Source organism: Schistocerca cancellata, chromosome 4, assembly GCF_023864275.1.
Source record: "Schistocerca cancellata isolate TAMUIC-IGC-003103 chromosome 4, iqSchCanc2.1, whole genome shotgun sequence".
Taxonomy (NCBI): Eukaryota; Metazoa; Arthropoda; class Insecta; order Orthoptera; family Acrididae; genus Schistocerca; species Schistocerca cancellata.
In genome coordinates, this window is record NC_064629.1 from 226156190 (window position 1) to 226179870 (window position 23681).

Genomic DNA, 23681 nt, shown 5'->3' on the forward strand with positions numbered 1-23681 from the left:
GATGGTTAAATGATAATATGTGTGCATGGTTCTCCTGTTGTAAATGATTTCTTGAATGTGAAATTCAAAACTTTAGGTTTCATTTTACTATCTTTGACTGCCACAACGGACTGTTCAACAGGGGACTGACTAATAGTCTTGGACCTGCTTAGCAATTTTACATAGGATCAGAATTTTCCTGGGTTCTCTGCCAGATCTTTTGCCAAGGTGTAATGGTGGTAGTTGTTGTATGCTTCACATATAGATCTTTTGATAGATGCACAAGTCTATACTAACCTTTGCTTCTCGTCATTTGCGCATTCCCTTTTGAACCAAGTGTGCAACAGCCTCTGTTTCCTCAGCATCTTCTCAATTTTGCTGTTAAACCAAGGTGGGCCTTTTCCATGCTTTATCCACTTACTAGGCACATCACTCTCGAGACATCTATTTACAGTCTGCTTAAAGTTTGCCCGTAATTCCTGTACATCCATCTTACTGGAACTAAGTGATGTCAGTTGCTTGTCTAAGTGAGATGCTAACAACTGCTTAGTGCTTCAAACCCAGCCACCATCAGCTATTTGTTATTTAATGTTTATCATTTCAGAAAGGTTCTCAAAATTTTCTATTTTTTTAATGTCTACATATTCTGAAACATTCAGTGTGTGTTTAAATAGCAGCACTGTCCAGTTCAGTTCTGTTCTGTTCTGTCGGTACACTGATATTCATAAAAATGTATTGTACTTGACTGACAACCATGCTTTAGGATTTGGACTTGATTGTGGTTATGATTTAATAATACCATAGCATTTTCTCATCACATAATTGCATTTTATCCACAGTTAAGGTTCTGAAACAACTCTTATAAGAAAATAAACTGCACAAATTGTTTAACTATTCTTTTCATAATCAACTTTATACAAATAATAAATATGTTATGTATCACTTATAATATACAACAAAATAAATAAGTAAAATCAAAGAACAGGATTGCAATGTCACAATTGTTTGACAGGTAGAAATTCATGAAATTGAAATAACAGATATGTTCATTGATTCCCAAGGTAGACATACAAATTAAGAATTAATAGAAATTAAAACTATAGAGTCCCAAAATTGTTTGGTTTAAATGTTGGATTCATAGAATTAAAAATTATTCAACTCTTGTGAACTTATGTATGGAAATAAGAAATCTTGTATAAATTTGATATTTATTATTGGAATTAAATGCTGCAGTAATATTTTGTGATCATTTTGTATAAAATTATATATACATGTAACAATTTTGTCTTATGAAACTGATTCAAACTGTGTATGCAGTACAGTCAAGTTCTGTATTTAAATCAAATGTTGGTGAAATGGCAAAACCATCACTATCAAGACAGTACTGTACATCCTCTGTCTCCCATGAAGTGGGATAGTTTCCATTTCCTGAACAAGTTATCACAGGAGTAAATCCAGCAGCTGCATAGTATTTTGTGTCGCGGGCACATCCTGTTAATGAGATAACACAGCATTTATGTATGTACCAAGACAATGTATAATAAATATCTCAATTTGTAGATGGCTTGCAAAGTTCTCACTTGAAAAGGATAGGAAAAGAGCAATAAACATTATGCACACATTATTGACATCACATATTAGTGATTTTCCATACTTAGCTACAGGTACTAAAGTGGAGGGGCAATAATATTAAACTCATATAGAGGAAGTTGTGAACTTATGTATGGAAATAAGAAATCTTGTATAAATTTTATATTTTCTCCTAGCATTACTTTTCCTCATCAGATGTAGGTGATACCAAAAATATTTTCTACCTTTTAAAGAGGTTAATATTATCTCAGCTTTTTAACTAAAGGAATTTCATATGATTTTGTACATGATGTGGTATGTTTCAGGCTACAACCCATAAAAAGAAATTACTTTGGTTTTGTTATTACAGTTGATATGTACGAGCTCTGTATGTACAGTTAAAATTACTATTTTTTAAATATTGGAATTTATGAAATATGTGGCACACTTAAAATATCTATTATTAATTGTGTAATCTGACAATATTTATTATGTTTGCTTCTGGATTCATTTATAAAATAATGATATAAATTTGTGGAGATTCATTTGTCAAAAAAATTTGTAATCTCCTTGGGATATTGTTAGTGCCGCAGAACGGATTAATAGTGGGCATGCCTCTGGTGTGATCAGATGTGTTTTTATATTTCTGGCAATAACAATGTAGTTTTCAGTTTTGAAGTGGAAATTGTAAAGACAGTGTGATATAGAAAAATATGAGAGAATAAAATTAACTATTGAGGCAATTCTTCAGAAGTTGACATCAATTGGAACCATGAAACCCTGTGATATAAAAAATTCCAGCTTCAAGAGTTGACCCCTGGGCATGAAGAACTGGCACCAACTATGAGAAAAGAAGATAAGTAAACAAGTATATTGTAAATCTTACTCCTCTCGAAGCTTATTCAAAGATTTTACTGTGAAGTCAGTGACAATCAACAAATGAGAAAGGGGTACAATACAAAGCCTCAAAAATTTTAAAAATGTCAATATTAATAAACAAGATTTGCCAAATTATATTAACAATTATTTCATAGATTGCAACAACTTCTTTAAGCTTAAAATTTACAAACGAAGAAAAACCTGAATATCCAAAAACAGCTTGTAGGATGAGGGTATGAAGTGTTGAAAGTGATACAAGGCTTGAAACCCAAAATGTCGGCTAGCATAGATGAGGCACCTGTGTCAATCATAACAAGGACAGCACCACAAATTGCAAAGCCCTTTGCAAACATAGCCAATTTATCATTCAGTGAAGGAGCTTTCCCAGAAAGGCTGAAAATTTCAAAAGTGAAGCCATTATTTAAAAACGGCGACAAGTATAAGGTAAAAAACTATCCCCAATATCTCTCCTCCCAGCATTTTCAAAAATATTAGAAAAACTGATGAAGCATCGAATCAACAAATATCTAAATGACCATAATTTACTAAACAGAAATCAGCATGGCTTCCAAGCACGTAAAAATACCAAAACAGCAGTAATGTGCTACACTGAACAAATAATCAAAAATCTAGAAAAAGATTATAGCGTAGTAGGACTAAATTTAGACCTCTCCAAAGCTTTTGACACTGTGAACCAGGACATTCTCTTAGAAAAATTGGAAGCGTTGGGTATACATGGGATAGGAAAAAAAATGGTTTGAATCATACCTAAAAAACAGAACACAGTTTGTAGGACTGACATCAACTTACTCCACCCACAAAATAAATTCAGTATCAGAGGCAAAAAATGTAGAAATAGGAGTACCACAAGGCAGCATCCTAGGGCCCATATTGTTTCTTGTCTATATAAATGATTTTCACACCTCAGATGATGCAGCCAAAGCAATAATATTTGCAGATGATACTAGTGTGATAATAAGTGCACCAAAGCAATTGCTACCAACAACTGCTGATAAAGTACTAAACTACATCCACTCTTGGTTCAATGCAAACAGGTTGACATTGAATATAAATAAAAGAAATTATATGCAGCATCGGAAACGATGTCAAAATGTAAATCTCGATCTGTTGTGGGGTGACAAAGCCTTAGACAGAGTGACATCCACAAAATTGTTGGGGATTCATGTGGATGAAAACTTAAATTTTAATGACCACATAATAAAACTTGCACAGAAACTTAATTCAGCCTGTTTTGCCCTCAGAATTATTGCAAATGTTTGTACCTCAGAGGGTGCCAGAATGGCATATTTTGGCTATTTTCAATCTCTTGCCACATACAGAATAATATTTTGGCATTCCACAACAGGGCGCCTAAAACAAATTTTTTTGTTGCAGACGAGGGCCATCCAAATAATAACTCACAGTCATCCACAGACACACTGCAAACCCATATTCAAAAAGCTTAGAATACTTACTATATCATCATTATACATATAAAAATGTGTATTGTATGTCAGGACCCACATTGCAGATTTTCAGACAAATGCCGACTTTCATAACTACAATACCCGTAATAGCGCAGCACTCCATACTCAGCGAACATAAAGAACGAATACACAAAGGCATGTGAGCCATATCGGTGCAAAACTGTACAACGCACTGCCAGTCAACATCAGGCAGTTAGAAGATGATAACAAATTTAAAACAGAATTTAAAAAATTTCTAGTAGAACAATGTTTTTAGTCTGTAAATGACTATGTAGGTCAATAAATTTTTCTGATGATATTTATAAAAGCAAAATGGAAAATACTCTATCTGTACCTAATCATTCATTACCTAATCATTCATTACATTTACATACTTAAAGGACAGCTGTTGTGTGATGTAAATATATACTTAATCAGTGTTGTGTATATAAGGACTTGCCGTTTAGGGAGGACAAATCTAAAGCCTTATGAAAAACAGACTATGCATGTAAAATATCAAGCAGAGATGTATATAGGCTATATTAATTTCATTGTATAATTATTAACTTCATTGTATTATTTTGTTTTGTACTTTTTTACGTATATATTGTTTGTGTCCCATTTCTTTGAAATGGCTTACATGTACCCTTGACAACATCCATACAATATTTATTGTCAACGGATGGATAAATAAAATAATAACATAAAATATAACAGATAGTTAAAGAAGTCAAACAAATTGTTATATGGAAAAAGATTTTTGGAAGAGAAAGGTATAATTAATAATTTGAAGTTCCAGTAATCTACTAAGTACCATAAACTAGGTCTACAACTTTGCTTCTTCCATTTTTTCTCGAAGTTTGGGGCTTTATTGTGAAAAACTTAGAAAAAAATTATGATTCATAGTATTGCCCATCGCAGGCCACTACATTCTCCCATCTTTTGGATAGCATATGAATCCTGTGGTGAAGAACTGTGTGTCTTTTGTGGGCATCCATGAATGGATTCAATTTTGCACTTGTTCATATGATCGGAAGTACTGGTCAGCCAGACTGTATGCCACTGATTGAAAAAGGTGGTAGTCAGAGAGAGCAATGTATGAGGAATACGGCAGGAGTGATAAGACTTCTCATTTCAAATTTTCCATGTATATTCTGACGGGTTTTGCGACATGGGGTCGAGCACTGACCTGATGCAAAAGTACCTTTATCTGTTTGTCACTGTATTGCGGCCATTTGTGTTTCAGTGCTGGGCTCAAACACATCAATTGCTTTTGATAATGACACCTTGAGACTGTCTTCATCTGTTTCAGTAGCTACAAAAATGTTCTGTCTTCCACTGCCATGCTGGTCTTCAACATCAAAATCACCATTCTTAAGGCATTGAAAACATTCTCTGCATGTTCTTCCACCAATAGTTCCCTCACCATTTGTCTTACCCAGCATTTTAATAGCCACAGCTGCAGATTTCTTCATGTTAGAGCAGGAAATTAAAACTTCACGCAAATGGCGAGAAATGGGTACGTAAGTTGACGTACTTAATCGAGAATAACCTTATGATGCAATCACAAATTGACTAATATTTTTATGGCATTATGTTTACAGATGCCTAAGCTTATTGTATTACACATATGACCAACCACCCGAACCCCACTTGCCGCTACTGCCGTCTATTGCAAAACGGTGGAAGCAAAGTTGTAGACCTAATACTTGGAAAAATTTTAATGTTAATAATAAAATAAATAATGCATTTATTTATGAACATACAAATAAGACATGAGTTATTGGACTGACATACAACTGTATAACACAAGTTCTGTGGAATCAAATTAACTTTCTAATTTAACATTATTTTTTCAAATTATGTTCCAAAAAATATTTTTTTTATAAATGAAGAACAGCCTATAATGAATGACATTACATACAAACATATAAAGACAGCTTTTAAAGCTCAAAATAATGAATTACAAAATTCTGAAGATTACAAATAATAAACATCTGAGTCTACTCATGCACTGGACTTCAACTAAAATAACCTGATACTTGAGGTCATTTTTTAGTTTCTGTGGAATGTAATACAGCACTGATTCTGAGTATCAGGGCTCCGACAGTTTTTTGGAAGATTTGTGGAGGTATGTGGCTTAGACATCTATGCACAGGTCGTGTAATTTACAAAAATAACGAGACACTGGTTTGCGTACACAGTGATGGTTCCTGATAGTGACCCAGATTGGTTCCGTAGGGTATACATCAGATGAATTTTGTCACAAAGACACCAAAGTGAATTCACTATAATGCTCCTCAAACCACTGTAGCATGGTTCTGGCTCCAGGATATGGACAATTATACTGCTGGAAGATGACATTGCTGTTGGGAAATACAAGCATGAAGGGATGCAGGCATGTCTTTGATTGCTACCACAGGTTTCATGCAAGTGGCAAGTGCAGGAGAACATCTCCAATAGAGTAATATTGTTCCCACCAGCATGCACCCATGGTGTTGGTTCAAAAAAATGGTTCAAATGGCTCTGAGCACTATGGGACTTAACATCTTAGGTCATCAGTCCTCTAGAACTTAGAATTACTTAAACCTAACTAACCTAAGGACATCACACAACACCCAGCCATCACGAGGCAGAGAAAATCCCTGACCCCGCCGGGAATCGAACCCGGGAACCCGGGCGTGGGAAGCGAGAACGCTACCGCACGACCACGAGATGCGGGCACCCATGGTGTGCTGCATGTTTTGAGCCACAATTCACTTCAACAATCGTCTTTGTGGAGATGACCATCAAACTAATGTAGCAAAAATGTGATTCAAACGAAGAGCAGATATTTTCCATTGATCAACTATCCTGTGCCCATTGCAGTCATAATTAATGATGTCATTGGGTCGTCTTGTGAACATATAGGGGTGGTCTGCTGCAGCGCTCCATGTTCAACCATGTACCGTTAACGGTGTGCTCCAAAACACTTGTGCATGCACCAGCAGTGTGCTGTTCATAATCTATCCTACTTGATAGAGCAGAGAAGCCTCTGAGTCCCCTGTTCTGTGGAGAGTCATGGATGTTCAACCATTTAGTGCCTAGTGCTGGTTTCACTGTAGTTCAGTCTCTTCCCATTGTTTCTCATGACAGCAGCACATGAGCATTTTAACCAGCTTCACTGTTTTCAAAATACTCATTCACAGGCTCTGCATAATAATAATCTGCCCTTTGTCAAAGTCACTTATTTCAATGGATTTTCCCATTTGCAGCACATACCTTCACTAGGGTGACCCCTATCCATGTGTGCTCCACTTAAATACTTTTGTTACTGTGTCAAATACTCAAATGCCACCAGGCGGCATCCAGCATCACAGTGGGTAGTGGTCATAAGTTTGAGTGATCAGTGTACATAAGAATTAATCTTGCAACTCCTAAAATGATGTAAGTTAGCCATATTTGCAGTTAGAATCATTGCAAATCTTTGGGAGAGACAAATCAGTAAGTTAATATATTTTGTATATTTACATTCAATATGGAATAATCTACATCAGCATATACATCTGCATACATACTCCACAAGCCAGCATATGAGAAGTGGCAGAGGATATCCTGTACCACAATTAAATGACTGTCTGTATGCTCCATGTGAGCCCTAATTTCTTGTATCTTCTCTTCATGTTCCTTATGCAAAATGTATGTTGGTGGCAGTAGAATTGTTCTTCAGTCAGCTTCAAATGCAGGTTCTCTAAATTTTCTCAGTAGTGTTCCTTGAAAACAATGTTGCTTTCACTCCAGGGATTCCCATTCGAGTTTCTGAAACATCTCCATAAAACTTGAATGTTGTTTGAACCTACCAATAACAAATATAGCAGCCCACCTCTGAACTGCTTTGATGTTGTCCTTTAAACCAACCTGGTGTGGATCCCAAAAACTTGGGCAATACTCAAGAACAGGTCACAGTTGCATCCTATTTGTGGCCTGCTTTATAGATGAGCCATGCTTTCCCAAAATTCTCCCAGTAAACTGAAATCAACCATTCACCTTTCCTACCACAATCCTCACGTTTTTTTCCATTCCATACTGCTTTGTATTGCTACATCCAGGCATTTATACGGCATGATTGTGTCAAGCAGGAGACTAATAATGTTGTATCTGAAAATTAAGGCTTTGCTTTTGCTGCTCATTTGCATTAGCTTACGTTTTTCTATGTTTGGAGATAAATGCCATTTTCACACCAACTAGAAATGTTGTCTAAGTCATCTTGTATCCTCCTACGGTCATTCCACTTAGACACCATCCCGTATGCCACAGCATCAACAACAAACAACCACAGATTACTGCCCACCCTGCCTGCCAGATTGTTCATATATATAGAAAATTATAGCAGTCCTATCACATTCTCTGGGGCACTCCTGACAGTACCCTTTTTTTTTATGAACACTCACTGTCGAGGACAACATACTTGGTTCTATTACTTAAGAAGTCTTTGAGACACTCACATATCTGGGAACCTATTCCATGTGTTCATACCTTTGTTAACAGTCTGCAGTGTGGCACCATGTCAGATGCTTTCTGGAAATCTAGAAATATAGAATATTCTTGTTTTCCTCACAGTATGTCATGTGAAATAAGGGCAGAGTTTCACACAGGTGATGCTTTCTAAAATCATGCTGATTCGGTGGACATGAGCTTCGCAGCCACAATGAAATTTATTATATTCGAGCAGAAAATATGTTCGAACATTTTACAGCAAACTTCTTTTATGGATATTGGTCTATAGTTTTGTGGGTCCATTCTTTTACCATTCTTTTATACAGGAGTCAGTCAAATGACTTTTTCCAGTCATTTGGGACTTTGTACTGGGTGAGAGATTTGCAACAAGTTCAAGCTAAGTAAGGAATCAATGGCATAGAGCTCTCTTTGTAAAACTGGATTGGTATTCCATACAGACCTGGTGACTTACTTTTTCTCAACTCTTTCAGCTGTTTCTTTATGCCAGGGATGCTTGTGTTTTCCATACAGGAATCTGTCTGATGGCCAAATTATGGTATATTTGTACAGTTCTGAATGATTTCTTGAATGCAAAATTTAAAACTTCAGGTTTTGTTTTGCTATCTTTAGCTGGCACACCAGACTGGTCAATGAGTGACTGGAGAGAAGCATTAGACCTGCTTAGCATTTTACATAGTATCAGAATTTTCTCCGGTTATCAGATAGATCTTTTGCTAAAGTATGACAGTGGTAGTTGTTGTATGCTACATGCGTACAGATTTTCACAGATGCATGAATCTCTACTACCCATTGTCTCTCATCATTTGCACATTCTCTTTTGAGCTGAAAGGGCAACAGCTTTTGCTTCCTCAATATTTTCTGAATTTCATTGTTAAACCATGTTGGGTCTTTTCTGTCCTTAGTCCACTTACGAGGCACATAGTTCTCCAGACCACAATTTAGAATCTGTTTGAACTTTGCTCATAATTCCTCTACCGCTATATTATTGGAAATAAATTATGTCAGTTCACTGTCTAAGTGAGGTGCTAACTACTGCTTATATGCTCTTTCTAGCAGAAATACACTCCTAGCCTTTATTAACTTTCTTAATCATAGTTGCTATAAGTACATTGTGATCACTAAACCTCATCTCTATATTGATAAAGTTATGGGATAACTCATCTTTAAGAAAGAAAGTCTTCATTGCTCAAAAATGTGCTCTAAAGAATAATATGTGGTCTTCACCTGTAGTCATCTTGTAGACCTCTGTCTAAGAAGTGAAGCATTTTCACTACTTCTTCATAGTATATTCATTCACTCATGAAATTTTTTATCCACTGCAGTTCAGAAGGGGCAGTGATGTATGTAAGTACAATACCAGAGGAAAAATATGACATTTATTGCTCCACATTACGGCTGACTTTAACCCAGAAAGAGGAGCACAGCACAATGCAGTCACTTACTTAACGGTATAAAATGTCTGACTGGCACCAAAGTAAAGTGTGAAAACAAACTGAAAATGTTTCTCTTTGAAAATTCCTATTCTGTGTAAGAATTTCTATAACATTAATGTGTAAAAGGTGGCTGGCAGGAATTTCTCAGCAGGCCCATTGGTTAGCTGTAGAATACTGTTGTGTTGCAAACAAATTCCAGGCATTGAAACTAAAAGCAAATATCTAATATGTGTAAAAGGACTTGAAAGCATGTATTTTGATTGCGGTGCATGATTTAATTTTATGTGCAGCCCTAAATTCTTACTTGTGAGCTGCAGTAGCTGTAGCCGGCCACGGTGGTCTAGCGGTTCTGGCGCTGCAGTCCGGAACCGCGGGACTCCTACGGTCGCAGGTTCGAATCCTGCCTCAGGCATGGGTGTGTGTGATGTCCTTAGGTTAGTTAGGTTTAAGTAGTTCTAAGTTCTAGGGGACTTATGACCTAAGATGTTGAGTCCCATAGTGCTCAGAGCCATTTGAATTTTTGCAGTAGCTGTATCATTCCATCAGTGAGGATTACAGCACATTTTGATTAGTAATTCTGTCGTACACTTCATTCTATCAGATATAATGAAACTATTTCAGTTTAATTCTATAAACATTGAGATAACGGAAAATTGTGATATGCTACAGTCTAATGAATTTACACCTACATCCATTACTCTGAAATTTACACTTAAGAACACCATGCACTTTTGAATGACAAAAAACTAGATTTTTTTAATAATTTCATTTAGTTCTATGGCCTTTTCTGATTACATTTACATACACTGTATTAGGTTTAGAATGAAAAATGACAGCCATATAGTAAATTTTAGATTTATAGTTCTGTACACTGCCATACCCTTATATTTCAGTTATAGAAAGCCATTAGGATTTTGCAAAGAAATGAAAATTTTTGCTTCCTGTGATTCTGTTTGGAATGTATTGAATGTGTTGCTAACGTTGCTGGTTTTCAGCATCTGTAAATGGTTCATCTTTGTTTCTGTTTATTTTGACTTAGGAGAAGTGTTCTGTTTACATTGCACTGAAAATCTGTTGCATAAGTGCTACAGATTCTGCTGGATGCAGATATTCATTAGTGTGCAATAAATACAAACAATAACATACATCAAGAAATTTGATATAACAAAATTCAGGGGTAACCAATTTACAAAAAAGGTAGTCCAGACTATTGATAGGAATCTATGTATCACCTCTTTAGGGAAGAAATTCTAATATGCCTCACCCCTTAATGGTTCAAGTATTTCTGTTGTCAGTAATGCTATTTGTAGTGGGTGCTAAACCCTTTCTACTACTTTCTTGCTCATTTACTTCCAGAAAATCAACAGAATTAGTTGTTTACATTTCATCAGTTCCATTATCAAAGAAAATGCTTCAATAAGTGATCAGGAAATAATATCACAATATCCCCACAATTTTACACATAAATGATGAGTTAAGTGTAAAATTCTATTGCTGGGCAGATATAATTTTTTCAACCAATTATATATTCATTCATGTAAAATGCATTTTCTCCCTACTAATGTCATAGCACAAAAAAGAATTTAATGGTTATTTCTCTGATCAATGTGAACATAAATATAATTAATATACATTCATCAAACAAGCAAGATGTGCTACAAGGAATGCAAATTGGAGCTTGAAGGTGAAGACTATGCTTCAGAAATGTTCTGAGGCACAATTTAATATTACTCAAATCTTCACGTGAAGTATCCTGCAAGATGTATTTTCCAGAATTTATGTATACATGTCTCCCTAAAAAATAAAGAATTGCACTAATTTTCTTTCTGTAACTTGCATCTCTCTACATCTGTCTAGTAGACCAAAACTTTAGGCAGTTTCAAGTTCATTATAGAGAACTTAAGCTAGGAAAAATATTCTAAAAAGTAAGATACAAGAGATAATAATATATTAATACACAAAATGTGCTGAATTAAATTGGTCTACTATCTCAGCTATTGTATCATACAAATCTCCTTCTCATGTGTGGTATAGTAACAGAAGTCCAAAAGGTGTTTTTTATCTATGTGGGGACAAATTCCCTTCAAACCAACGGAAAAGAAGAAATTGTAAACCACACAAGGAACCTTACCCAAACAGCCAGAAGCCTCTACATGAATTCCAGAATAATAATCAATGGCACTGTGTACAGGAGATCAGTGAGTGACAGCTATGTGCAGAGAATAACTGGAAATATTAAAGGACTGTGCAATAAACTAGGAAGCTGTTTTCATTGATTCCAACAAAGTTGCTTATTAAAGATGGTCTACATCTGAATAGGTTGGGCTCAAAAATATTCAGTAAGATGTTCATAGATACTTGCCAGGTCATAAAAAATAAAGGAAAGTGATAAGTGGTGATGGGAGTGAATAAACTTGTGTAACATTATGAAAGACAAAATCAAACCATTATCTGGCAAGAAATGTGCTAAAGCCTACGAGTAATACTCAAAGTAGATATTTTATCTATTGGAATATAAATGGTTTAAACAGTGATGTTTCAAACAATAAAAGCTCCAAAATGGACAAACTGGAAATCATTCTGTCAGAATGTGCAAACATTAGAGTTGTTTCTTCAATTGAGCACTGGTTTACTGAGGACACTGAGAAGTGTTGTGCAGAAATAGTGGACTCACTAGCAAATGTTAAAACAATCTCAGTGTACAGAATCCTAGGGACATCAACAACAGAACTATTGTTATCTAAGCTTGAAATTATGGTAGAAGACCTTTGTAGAGGAAAAAAGAAAAAAATTGTAATAACTGCTGATTTTAATATTGATATCATATGTGGTAGTAGCTACACTTCAAGATTTACTGGCTTAGTAAATAAATATGGTTTCAAATTAAATTTCTTAGGATCTACCAGAGACAACGGCCAGTGAGCAACTTGTATTGACAATGTTCTAACTAGTTATTGGCCCAAACTCTTTGCCTTTGAATATGTCTGCTTGTGTCTGTATATGTGTGGATGGATATGTGTGTGTGTGCGAGTGTATACCCATCCTTTTTTCCCCCTAAGGTAAGTCTTTCCGCTCCCGGGATTGGAATGACTCCTTACCCTCTCCATTAAAACCCACATCCTTTTGTCTTTCCCTCTCCTTCCCTCTTTCCTGACGAAGCAACCGTTGGTTGCGAAAGCTAGAATTTTGTTTGTATATTTGTGTTTGTGTGTCTATCGACATGGCAGAAACTGGAAATTTGAGCTAGATACAATGTGTCACATATTCCAAGAAATGTCATTATAGTGTTATTATTTGTTTTATTGCTATTATATATTAGTGTAAAAAACTGTATTATAAATTTTTGACATGCCTCCTGTACAAATGTACATCATGAGATGAATAAATCACATTTCCAATTCGATAAAATGCTCTCTGAATTTGAAGAAGCATTATAAAAAGTCTTCTTCTTCAATTTTTTATTACTACTCTTTATAAACATCAATACATCCTAAATTGTTTGAAATACTTGCAAATTGTTTAGAACATATTCTGCATTAACTGTGATAAACCACAAAACTGTAAAACATTTATGAAAGAAATAGTGCATGAAAGAAACAGGTGCTGATTTTCGCTATATTAAGAGCTGAAAAAGTACCCAATGTTTGGCAAAGAGCACATCGGACCACTTTCAGACTATTTATCAATTGCTCCACTCTCCAAAGCATGTGGGAAAAAGTAAACACTTAACTCTTTATGTGCAAACTCTGATTTCTCTCATTGTATCATGATGGTCATTTCTGTTCCCAGAGTGTGGTTAGTAATGGAAAATATAAATAATAATTACATTGCCCTTAATTTGTGTATTCACAGAAATGTGTTATTCTGAATACACAGACAAATGGAACAATCTCATAGACAGCAATGACAAAGATAAAACAACGAACCAGATAACTGACATAACATTACCGCTTAATCTGTCACTGAGGTCAACTTATGAATAAGATACATGTGTCACTCCTTAGTAAATGGTTTGGTTAATACATCAGCAGGTATTTTCTTTGACTGTAAACACTCAACAATAATCTCCCTTCTTTTCACACATTGTCTAATGAAATGTCCTTTAGCACAAACAAACTAGAATGCAATACAGTATTTTGTGATAGTTTAATATAACTCTGGTTGTCATGAAAATGATCACAGGATCATAATACTTATTATTTAACAAGTCTCCTGTCTGTCCTTTAGCACAAACAAACTAGAATGCAATACAGTATTTTGTGATAGTTTAATAGAACTCTGGTTGTCATGAAAATGATCACAGGATCATAATACTTATTATTTAACAAGTCTCCTGTCAGCCATCTCGAATACATTACACCTTTGAATGCAGAATTAGCAGCTGCATATTCAGCTTCTGTAATTGAGGTTGCAACATTCTTCAGTTTCTCACTTTTCCAGGAAATTACGTTTTTTTTTCCCAACAGAAAACCATTCCCATATTGTGACAACCCAGTAGTTAGATCATCTACAAAATTTGAGCCAACAAAGCAGTTACATGCAGATATTTAAAATCCCCTCTGTTAAACACCATTTCATAATGCATAATAGACTTGAGACAATGAAGGACTATTTTTTTGCTGCATTCTGGTATGTACTAGCAAACTTACAGTTATAGTGGATTAAAATAGCAGTTGCATAAGATATATCAAGTCTTGTATTTGTACTGATACACAGCAAACACTCCATGAGTTCTTGATACAACACTTGAACTTATCACCATGCACATCCCAAAACTTTAATCTAGCTTCTGCTGGTGTTCCTATGGGGGTGCAATAAAACATATTAAAATGTTTCAACTCTCATCTTGTTCCAAGCTCATCTTGTTCCAAAAAATGTGATAAAAGAAAAAAGGGTAAATTGTGGTACACCAAAGTGTTGGAGAATTTAAAAAATAAGCAGCTGCTGTAAAAATGCCTTGACGAAGTAAATAATTCTAACAAAATTAAAGATCTCAAAATAACCACTAATAAACTGTATAAGAAGGAGATACAGTTGGCTAAACAAAGATACAACACCAATCTCATAAAAATAGTATAAACCAGTGCAAAACAGCCTGATCAGTAATTAATACTGTTAAAGGTGAAATCATGAATTTTGATAAGGCCCTCCCAATACCAGCAGAAATGTTCAACAAATATTTTGTAACTTGTGCTGATGAAATCAAAAAGTTGATCAGCAAGCCCAATGTAACATATATAGATTATCTTAAGAGCACAAACTTTAATCATAATCAGGCTAGACCTGCATTGGAACATTTCAAAGAGGTATGCTAGGATGAAGTTCTTAAAATTGTCAAAGAAATGAAAAATTCATGTAGTACAGCTATTTTTTAATATGTCAAACAATCTACTGAAAGAAATAATATATTATATTGCAGCAGCATTAACATATTCTATAAACATATGTCTCATAGAATGCTTTTTTCTGATTCTCTCAAACTTTCCAAAGTGACTCCAGTCTTTAAAAAGGGTAGCAAATCTGATCCAGCAAACTAAAGGTCAATTTCAGTAATTCCAGTACTAGCCAAAGTCTTTGAATGCATAATGTATCAGCAGATGTATGAGTACCTAGAACTAAATGATATGTTAAGTGCATCACAGTTAGGTTGCAGAAAAGAAAAGTCAACTATACATGCCAGAGAACACTTAATGAGAGACATTTTAGCAGTATTTGAGGACCATGCTCATATACAGGTAACCTTATGTGATCTGAGCAAGGCCTCTGACTGTGTTGACCACTCTGTTTTGCTCTCTAAACTTGATTTCTGTAGAGTATGTGACAAAAGTTTGAAACTCATCAAATTATACCTTAATAAAAGGAAGCAAGTGGGGAGTTTAGGAAGTCATCTGTCAAACACTCTTGAGGTTCACCATGGAGTGCCATGGGGATGTAAATTAGGACTACTTCTATTCCATGTACATACAAACAACTTACTGGGAAACAAAGATGTAAACATGTATATGTATGCAGATGATACAACTTACCTATCTGTAAACCACGTACTTCATAACCTTGTTAGTAGTATCAATTTGGCAAAAAAAACATAGAATATCATGATTTAATGCAAATGGTTTACTATTAAATGAGCAAAAACCTGGAATACTTGGTTCAGTCTATCAAAGACTGTAAAAATAGAAAAACAAAATGCAAAATTTTTTGGTATCATACTTGAATAAACTAACGTGGAACTCGCATGTTGAACACATAGTGATTAGGCTGTCAAGAGCTATATATCTGCTGAAGAGACTGATGTGGTATGTGACATTTGACTATGTTAGGATAGCACACTTTGCTTTTTTTGAGTCTGTTTTAAGGTATGGGTTAATACTCTGGGGAAACAGCAAAAAAAGATAAGTGAGATCCTGGTGATCCAGAAGAAAGCATTCACAGTAATGGCAAAGGTAGATAATAGGACACATTGTTCATTAAATACAGAATATTAACAATTATTAATCAATATATTCTTGATAATGTTAACTATATACTTCCTGAACTACCAAATTTAGGTGTAATGAATCAAAGGCATAACTACAATACAAGAATCTGTATTTTTCTGCTCTTGCCACAAAACAGATTAGCAAAAACTAACAATAGTCATAAGTACAAGGAAATTAAAATATATAACAAATTGTCTAAACATGCCTCAAGCATGCCAATCAAAGTATTTAAGGAAAAGTTGCACAGCTTCTTGTTAAGAAACCCACTCTATTCATCAGAAGAATTTTTATAAATGCCCAATATCAACTTAAATATGTAAAAATGTGTTTTATAAAATTAACAGATTAAGTGAACTGACAATGTGTAATGCATGTAATAATGCTGAATGATTAGTAAAGAATCTGAATCTGACATTTGCAATATAACCTTTTTGGACAAGTTTTAAATTGTCTTCCCCCCAGTTTCTAATTCTACATGTGCCTAGACAGGACTTTGCTTCTCCTAGATCTTTAACTTCATAAAGCTGAGATAATCACAAATTCAAATTGTCTTTTATCACAATGTTGTTACAGAAGATATAAAAATCATCTATATACTAAGAAATAATTGCAAGTTTTTTATCTGACATTTTAATTAACACATAACCCTCATCGGTATTTGCAACATAAACTAGTTCTAAAATCACATTTTTGCCTTTTCATTCCACTGTCTAGATGACTGTTTTAAACCATAAATAGCCATTTCCTTCTGATACAAAACAATTTGGATGCTTCATGAGAATAGTTTCTTCCAAGTCCACATATAGGAAAGCAGTTTTAATATCGAAATGTTAAATCTTAATATCGAGATTTACAGATAAACTAATGACATCTCTAAGAGTACTACATCTCACAATTGGTAAAAAGGTTTCATCGTTACTTATACCAAATTTTTGAGTGTATCCCTTCTCAATACATCTAACACAATTGAGTGCTGCACCATCTGCATCCCTTTCCAACTTAATACTCACTTGTTACCTACAATACTTTTACTCTTTGGTGCATCCAATGTGTGTCCATAAGTTCCCAAACACTATTGTCTGGGAAGCACTTTATTTCCTCTTCCATGGCCTTTATCCACTCTTCTGTGTCACTCCTCAACATGGCATCCTCCTGACTCACAGGATCTTCACCAAAACTGGAAATATCATTCACCAAGTAGGTAAGTACTTCATTGGTTTGGGTGCATGGATTGACCTGCTGACTGGCTGGTCCTCTTCTGGAGCACCAGGGTACATTGGTATCACCTCCTCTATGTCTAACACTCACTGAGCATCCAACATGATGTCTGGATCTTGATTGGCCTTGTCACTGTCACTCCCAGCACTGCTTTCCTTGTCCAGTTCAGTGTACTGTTCACTTGGCTGTGCTGGTACCCTGGTACTGACAATCATGCATTCATTTTCCAGGAAAGTAACACCCCTGTCTTTCTCTATTTTCTGTGGATCAATTAGTCTGTAACCTTTATTCATTTCATCATAACCTACAAAAGCAAACTCCTTAGCTTTGATATCCCACTTTCTTCAGTTTTGATCTTATAGAGGAAGAAAGATTCTACAACCAAATACTTTCAGGTGGTTTAAAGAAGATACTTTTCCCTTCTGTAACTGCTGTGGAGCCTTACCATTTAATGCTCTGTGAAAAATATGGTTGTTTATGTGAACAAAGTTACTGCATGCCTCTGCCCAATAGTGCTTAGGTAGACCAAATTCTTGTAACATAAACCATGACATCTCCCAATTTGATCTGTTAGTCCTTTCCACTACACTGTTTCATTCTGACACACTTATCTGATGTTCAATCCCATTATATCTGAGGAATGAATCAAGTGCAGAGTTTACAAATTCACTTCCATTGCCTCTTCTAGTAGCTTTGATTTCTTCACCACCTCTATTTTCTGACAAAGATTTGAACTCACAGAAAAAATCAAATGTTTGATCTGTACTCTTGGGAAAATAAAAGAATGGACTTCTTGAATAATCATTCACTAGGACATACATGTACTTCTATATATCATGGGACATCTGCTGTATGCGGCCACATAAATTTGTATGCACCAAGCCAAGTGACACTGTTTCACATTGTCCCCCAGCCTTAGGAGATGGAAATTTAGACACTTTACAAAGCACACATGATTTACACTTGTCAGAGTCACAACACTCCATTATGCCTCCACTCTGTAAACATAACTTAAGACCAGTGTCAACTCTAACATGCCAAAGTATACCTGTACAGTGCCTTAAGTCTTCCATAGTGCTTCATTTTCAAACAATTAGAGCATGCTCATCTGAAAACACAGGTTCAACATAAAAAAAAACAAAAAAACCATTTATGCCTTTCTTAACCAAAGCAGTAACTGACAACAAATTTATGGTTAATCCAGGAACAAGAATAACATTCCTGATTGAAGATTTATCTAGTGAATTGACAACAAGATCTTTCTTCCCTTCACTTACTAATCCAACATTATCAACACACTTCACTTTTTTTAAATTTTCTGGTACAAAATCTTGAAACCACTCCTTCCTTGAAGTCACGTGCGACGGTGCTCCGTAATCAAGGGTCCACTCATTCTGGCTGAAATCTGACACATTAAGTGCACAAAACAATGACTTGTCTGCCCCCTTTGAACCCTTGTTTGACAATAGTTGCTCCTTGGGACAGTTAGACTTGGAATGACCACACATCCAGCAATTAAAACATTTTGTTTTCTTCTTTTCTCATTTGCTTTTGGAGAAACTCTGCAGTGATTTCTTACAGTGTTTTATGAAAAAGTGCTATCATCACCATCTTTGTCCAATTCAAGATATTCTTCTGCATTTTCATTTAGTAACTTTGCATTGATGTTTTCTGATGTGAAATTTTCATCGGTTGTACTGGAATCTACACCCATAAGGTAAGACAGACAAACTTTTGGTAACCCTCTTAACATAATGAGTGCAATTAGTTCTTCTTTAACTATTTTGCATATGCTTTGTAGTTTGTTGGCAACATCCAGAATAAGAGTTATGCAATTCTGGACATTTCACTGAAGTGTGAATAATGTAATGTCCAACAGGGCATTCTACAGAGTCATCCACCTACTGTTACCAGCAAGCAGGTTTTCCAGGGTATCACAAGCTTCCTTTGCCTTTGTTGTGTTTTCCACATGTTCATAAAGAGACTGATCCACATACTAAAGGATAAGTGTCCATGCACGTGTAACCTTCTCTGCATTTGTAGCAGCAGTTATACCGATGGCATTGTCTCTTAATTTTTCATGCATTAGAATGAGTTTCATTCCAAACTTGTGTGTGTTGCAATCATTCTTGCCTTGCAGTTTGTCTACCACTAGTGGTTTTCATTAAACTTATATTTTAAAACATTTTTGGAAACTTGAATTCATGTACACTGAATCATGTAACTGATTGCTTCCAAAAACTGAGAGTTCATATGATGATGAGTTTAACAAAACACATATCATAACAAGTTCCACTCACTACATGGTCACATAATGTAATGCAGTTGTCCAGTTATTTATATTTCTGACAGGATGGCATACATAATTTGCTGCACTGATGAACTGTCCAGGGTCCATAACCTGTTAGCAGAGCATTGTTAGTGATGGAAAATATAAATGGAGTTGAAAAAAAGTCATGGGATACATCCTAATATCATGTCAAACCTCCTTTTGCCCAACGTAGTGCAGAAACTTGATATGGCATGGACTCAACAAGTCACTGGAAGTCTCCCGCAGTAATACTGAGCCATGGTGCCTCTATAGCCATCTATAATTGCAAAAGTGTTGCTGGTGCAGGGTTTTGTGCACAAGCTGACCTCTCAATCATGTTCCATAAATGTTCAATGGGATTCATGTTGGTTGATATGGGTGGCCAAATCATTTGCTTGAACTGTCCAGAATGTTCTTCAAACCAGTTGTGAAAACTTGTGGCCCAGTGACACAGCACATTATCATCCATTAGAGTTCTGTCATTGTTTGAGAACACCAAATCCATGAGTGACTGCAAATGATCTCCAAGTAGCCGAGAATAACCATTCCCAGTCAACAATCAGTTCAGTTGTCTCAGGGGACACAGTCCATTCCCTGTAAACTCAGTACACACCATTACGGAACCGCCACTGGTTTGCATGGTGTGTTGTTGACAACTTGGGTCCATGGCTTTGTGGGGTCTGCATCACACTCAAACCATATATCAGCTCTTACCAACTGAAATCAGGACTCATATGACCAGGTCACATATTCCAGTCGTCTAGGGTCCAACCAATATGGTCATGAGCCCAGTAGAGTCACTGCAGGAGATGTTGTGCTGTTAGCAAAGGAACTCATGTCGGTCATCTGAGGCCGAAGCCCATTAACAACAAATTTTGTTGGACTGTCCTAACAGATAGATTCATTGCGTGGCCCACATTGATTTCTGTGATTATTTCATGCAATGTTGCTTGTCTGTTAGCACTGACAACTCTATACAAATGCCACTTCTCTTGGTCATAAAGTGAAGGCTGTTGGTCACTTCATTGTTTGTGGTGAGAGGTCATGTCTGAAAAGTGGTATCCTCAGGACATTTTTGACTGTGGATCTTGAAATATTGAATTTCCTAACAATATCTGAACAGAATGTCCCATACATCCAGTTCCAACTACCATTCCATGTTCAGAGTTAGTTAATTCCCATCATGCAGCCATAATCACACCATAAGCCTTTGCACATAAATTGTGTGAGTACAAATAACAGCTGTGCCAATGCACTGCTCTCTTATACCTTGTGTATGTGATACTACTACCATATGTGTAGGTGCATATCACTATCCCATGACTTTTGTCACCTTAGTGTACATAACGATTACATTGTTCATAATTTGTGTTTTCATCAAAACATATCATGTAGCATATACAGACAAAAGGAATAACCACAAATACCAAATTGTGAGAAGTACAAGGTCCATGCTATGATACAGAAACAAAGAATGACAGTAGCACTCATAGTGACCTGGCAGTGAACTTCAAATACTGGAAAATATGGTGTGAAAATCTGTATTCCTGCTGTTCTTGAGTATCAGATGATAATATTTTTCATTTATGTTTTTGGGGTGGGCCTCATAGTCTGTCAGTAAAATGTCTATTTAGGGAAGCTTTTCTGAACTTACAAAGGAATATAGGTATTCAAGTAATCTCAATGAAAAACTAAGATAAAATTCTTATAGAGGAGGTTGACAGTCATGTAAAATTATGTAATTGATGCCATGGTCACCTTTTGAATGTAAAATTATTTACTTAAAACCCAATATTGCAAATTGGGCTATGTGGCCATTTAATTCCACTTTATCATTTGTCAAAACCTAAAAATCAACTGGCATGATGTGGCAGAGCATCTGGTTTCATCCTATTCTGTTCCTGATGATGATCTGGTGTCTATTGTACTCTTTGAATTCCATTTGAATATGCTGATAGTATTCTGCTTAATTTTTGCTCAACTCCATAATACAATACTTGGTGGGATAAATGATTCCATATTTGCAATGTTACTGAAATTTGATTTATGGTCAGAAGGCCATGGTCCAAGGCTAAATGTCTGCCTAATGTTTCACCATACACTGCTGGAGACTTCATCAGAGGCTTTAATGAGTCAGAAAGCTGTTAAAGATGCGAAAGAAACTCAGCAGGTTGAACTGTTTATATGTATCCATGTAATGGTCAGTTCATGATTCCATCATACCACTGCCTAAGATGAAAGGAGTGACACTAATGTATGCTAAGGAGTGGTTTGATGATGTAATGGACTGATTATTGCATGAACACATATAAACAGTTTGGCTTGCTGAGCTTGTTTTGAGTCTGTTACAGCTTTCTGAGTCCTTAAAGCCTCTGATGAAGCCTCCAGCAGTGGAAGACCAAATCTTAGACAGAGATTTTTGCCTTGGACCATGGCCTTATACTCATAAATCAGATATCAACAACAACAGAGATACCAACCATGAACGCCTGCTTTTTATAACTCCATGTTTGTTTTTGTTTCATATAAAAGCTGGTTTCATTGCACGGTATTCTGTGGATTGATGTCTATTGGTTAGTGCTTATGAACCCATGTGTGAACTGCTTGAATTAAACGCATTGTAAGTATATCACTAGTATTGTACATCACTTTTTCGCATGCATTTTTCATACTTCAGTGCATTTAATGGATGCCTCTGAATTTTTCATTGGATTGTGAGGATGATTCTAGTTAATTGATTTCTGCAAAAATGTATTTTTAGTGCCTCTTAACAATGTGTGAACACATTAATGCAAATACTGTAGCATTCTCAGCATTTGCAAGGAAGAATGCTCTAGTCACTAAAAACACATCTGAATCCATTCTCTGCAAATCACAGTGAAATGCATGGCAATCAGTGGCAAGAAGTAACACCATTCAAAGCAGAATTACATACTCATTTCATAACAAGATGTAATAAAGTTTAATACCAATTCTGCCAAAAATTACTAACATGGACTTCTTCATGAAATGTGATAAGGTATTCAAAACAGATGCAAACAAAAGTAAAGTTGAATAAAAGCAATATTCTTGCAATGCATTTAAATCAAGCACTTTACACATGAATTTGTAAGCAGCGACAAATATACATAAGTCCACAGAACACCACAAATGAAACAAGCTTTTGTTTCATATGAAACAAAAACAAATATGGAATCATTTACTCTGCTTAGTATTATGGATGCAAGCAGAAATCAAGAATAATACAAGCAACATATTTACAATGCAATGCAGAGAGCAGTATACCAAAGAATTTGAAAATTTGTAATCATAAACACAGTATGATGAAGCCAGCTTCTGTTTACTATGGAACAAAAACAAATAAGAAAGACTTTAAACCAACCAATAAGATAACAAGACAATGGATTGATAGACTTACAGTGGATCAAGTGGCCTGGCAATGAAACAAGGTCATGCTACCAGAAGTTCTTATATGTGTTTCACCTCCATTGGAACAATGACTTAAAGAGAGTCCACACCTTGTAGACAGCAATGGCAAATTTGAAATAAGGAGCAATTTCTCCCTAAATAGGTGGGAACCAACAAAATATTTTGGCATTCAAAGGAGAAAGATGGTCATTGAAATTCCATGAAAATACGAGGGTTGGAACTTTAATAGTGGCAACTATTTATTTACAACTCATACAAAATAGATATGTGTTTCAAAGTTTAACTAACCTTCAAAGTAGTTACCAGCATTGTGTATAACCCATTGCCAGCAATGTGGAAGTCATAGGATACTCTTAGCAGTGCCAGTTGTGTTGACAGTTCAAGCTGCGTGATCTATTGCCCAACGAATTTGTAGAAGTTC

The 23681-nt window shown here is 35.6% G+C and overlaps 1 protein-coding gene across 2 annotated transcripts in view; it reads right to left on the reverse strand.

Annotated features, from left to right (window-relative positions):
• Window positions 1-1041: 1041 nt before the first annotated feature.
• LOC126183757 (uncharacterized) overlaps window positions 1042-23681 on the reverse strand; it is a 166778-nt gene continuing 144138 nt past the window's right edge. For both annotated transcript variants that reach the window (XM_049925984.1, XM_049925983.1), the window contains one exon: window positions 1042-1470. In XM_049925984.1, coding sequence (XP_049781941.1) covers window positions 1280-1470 — 191 coding nt within the window. In that variant the 3' untranslated portion in view covers window positions 1042-1279. The remainder of the gene's footprint in view (window positions 1471-23681) is intronic.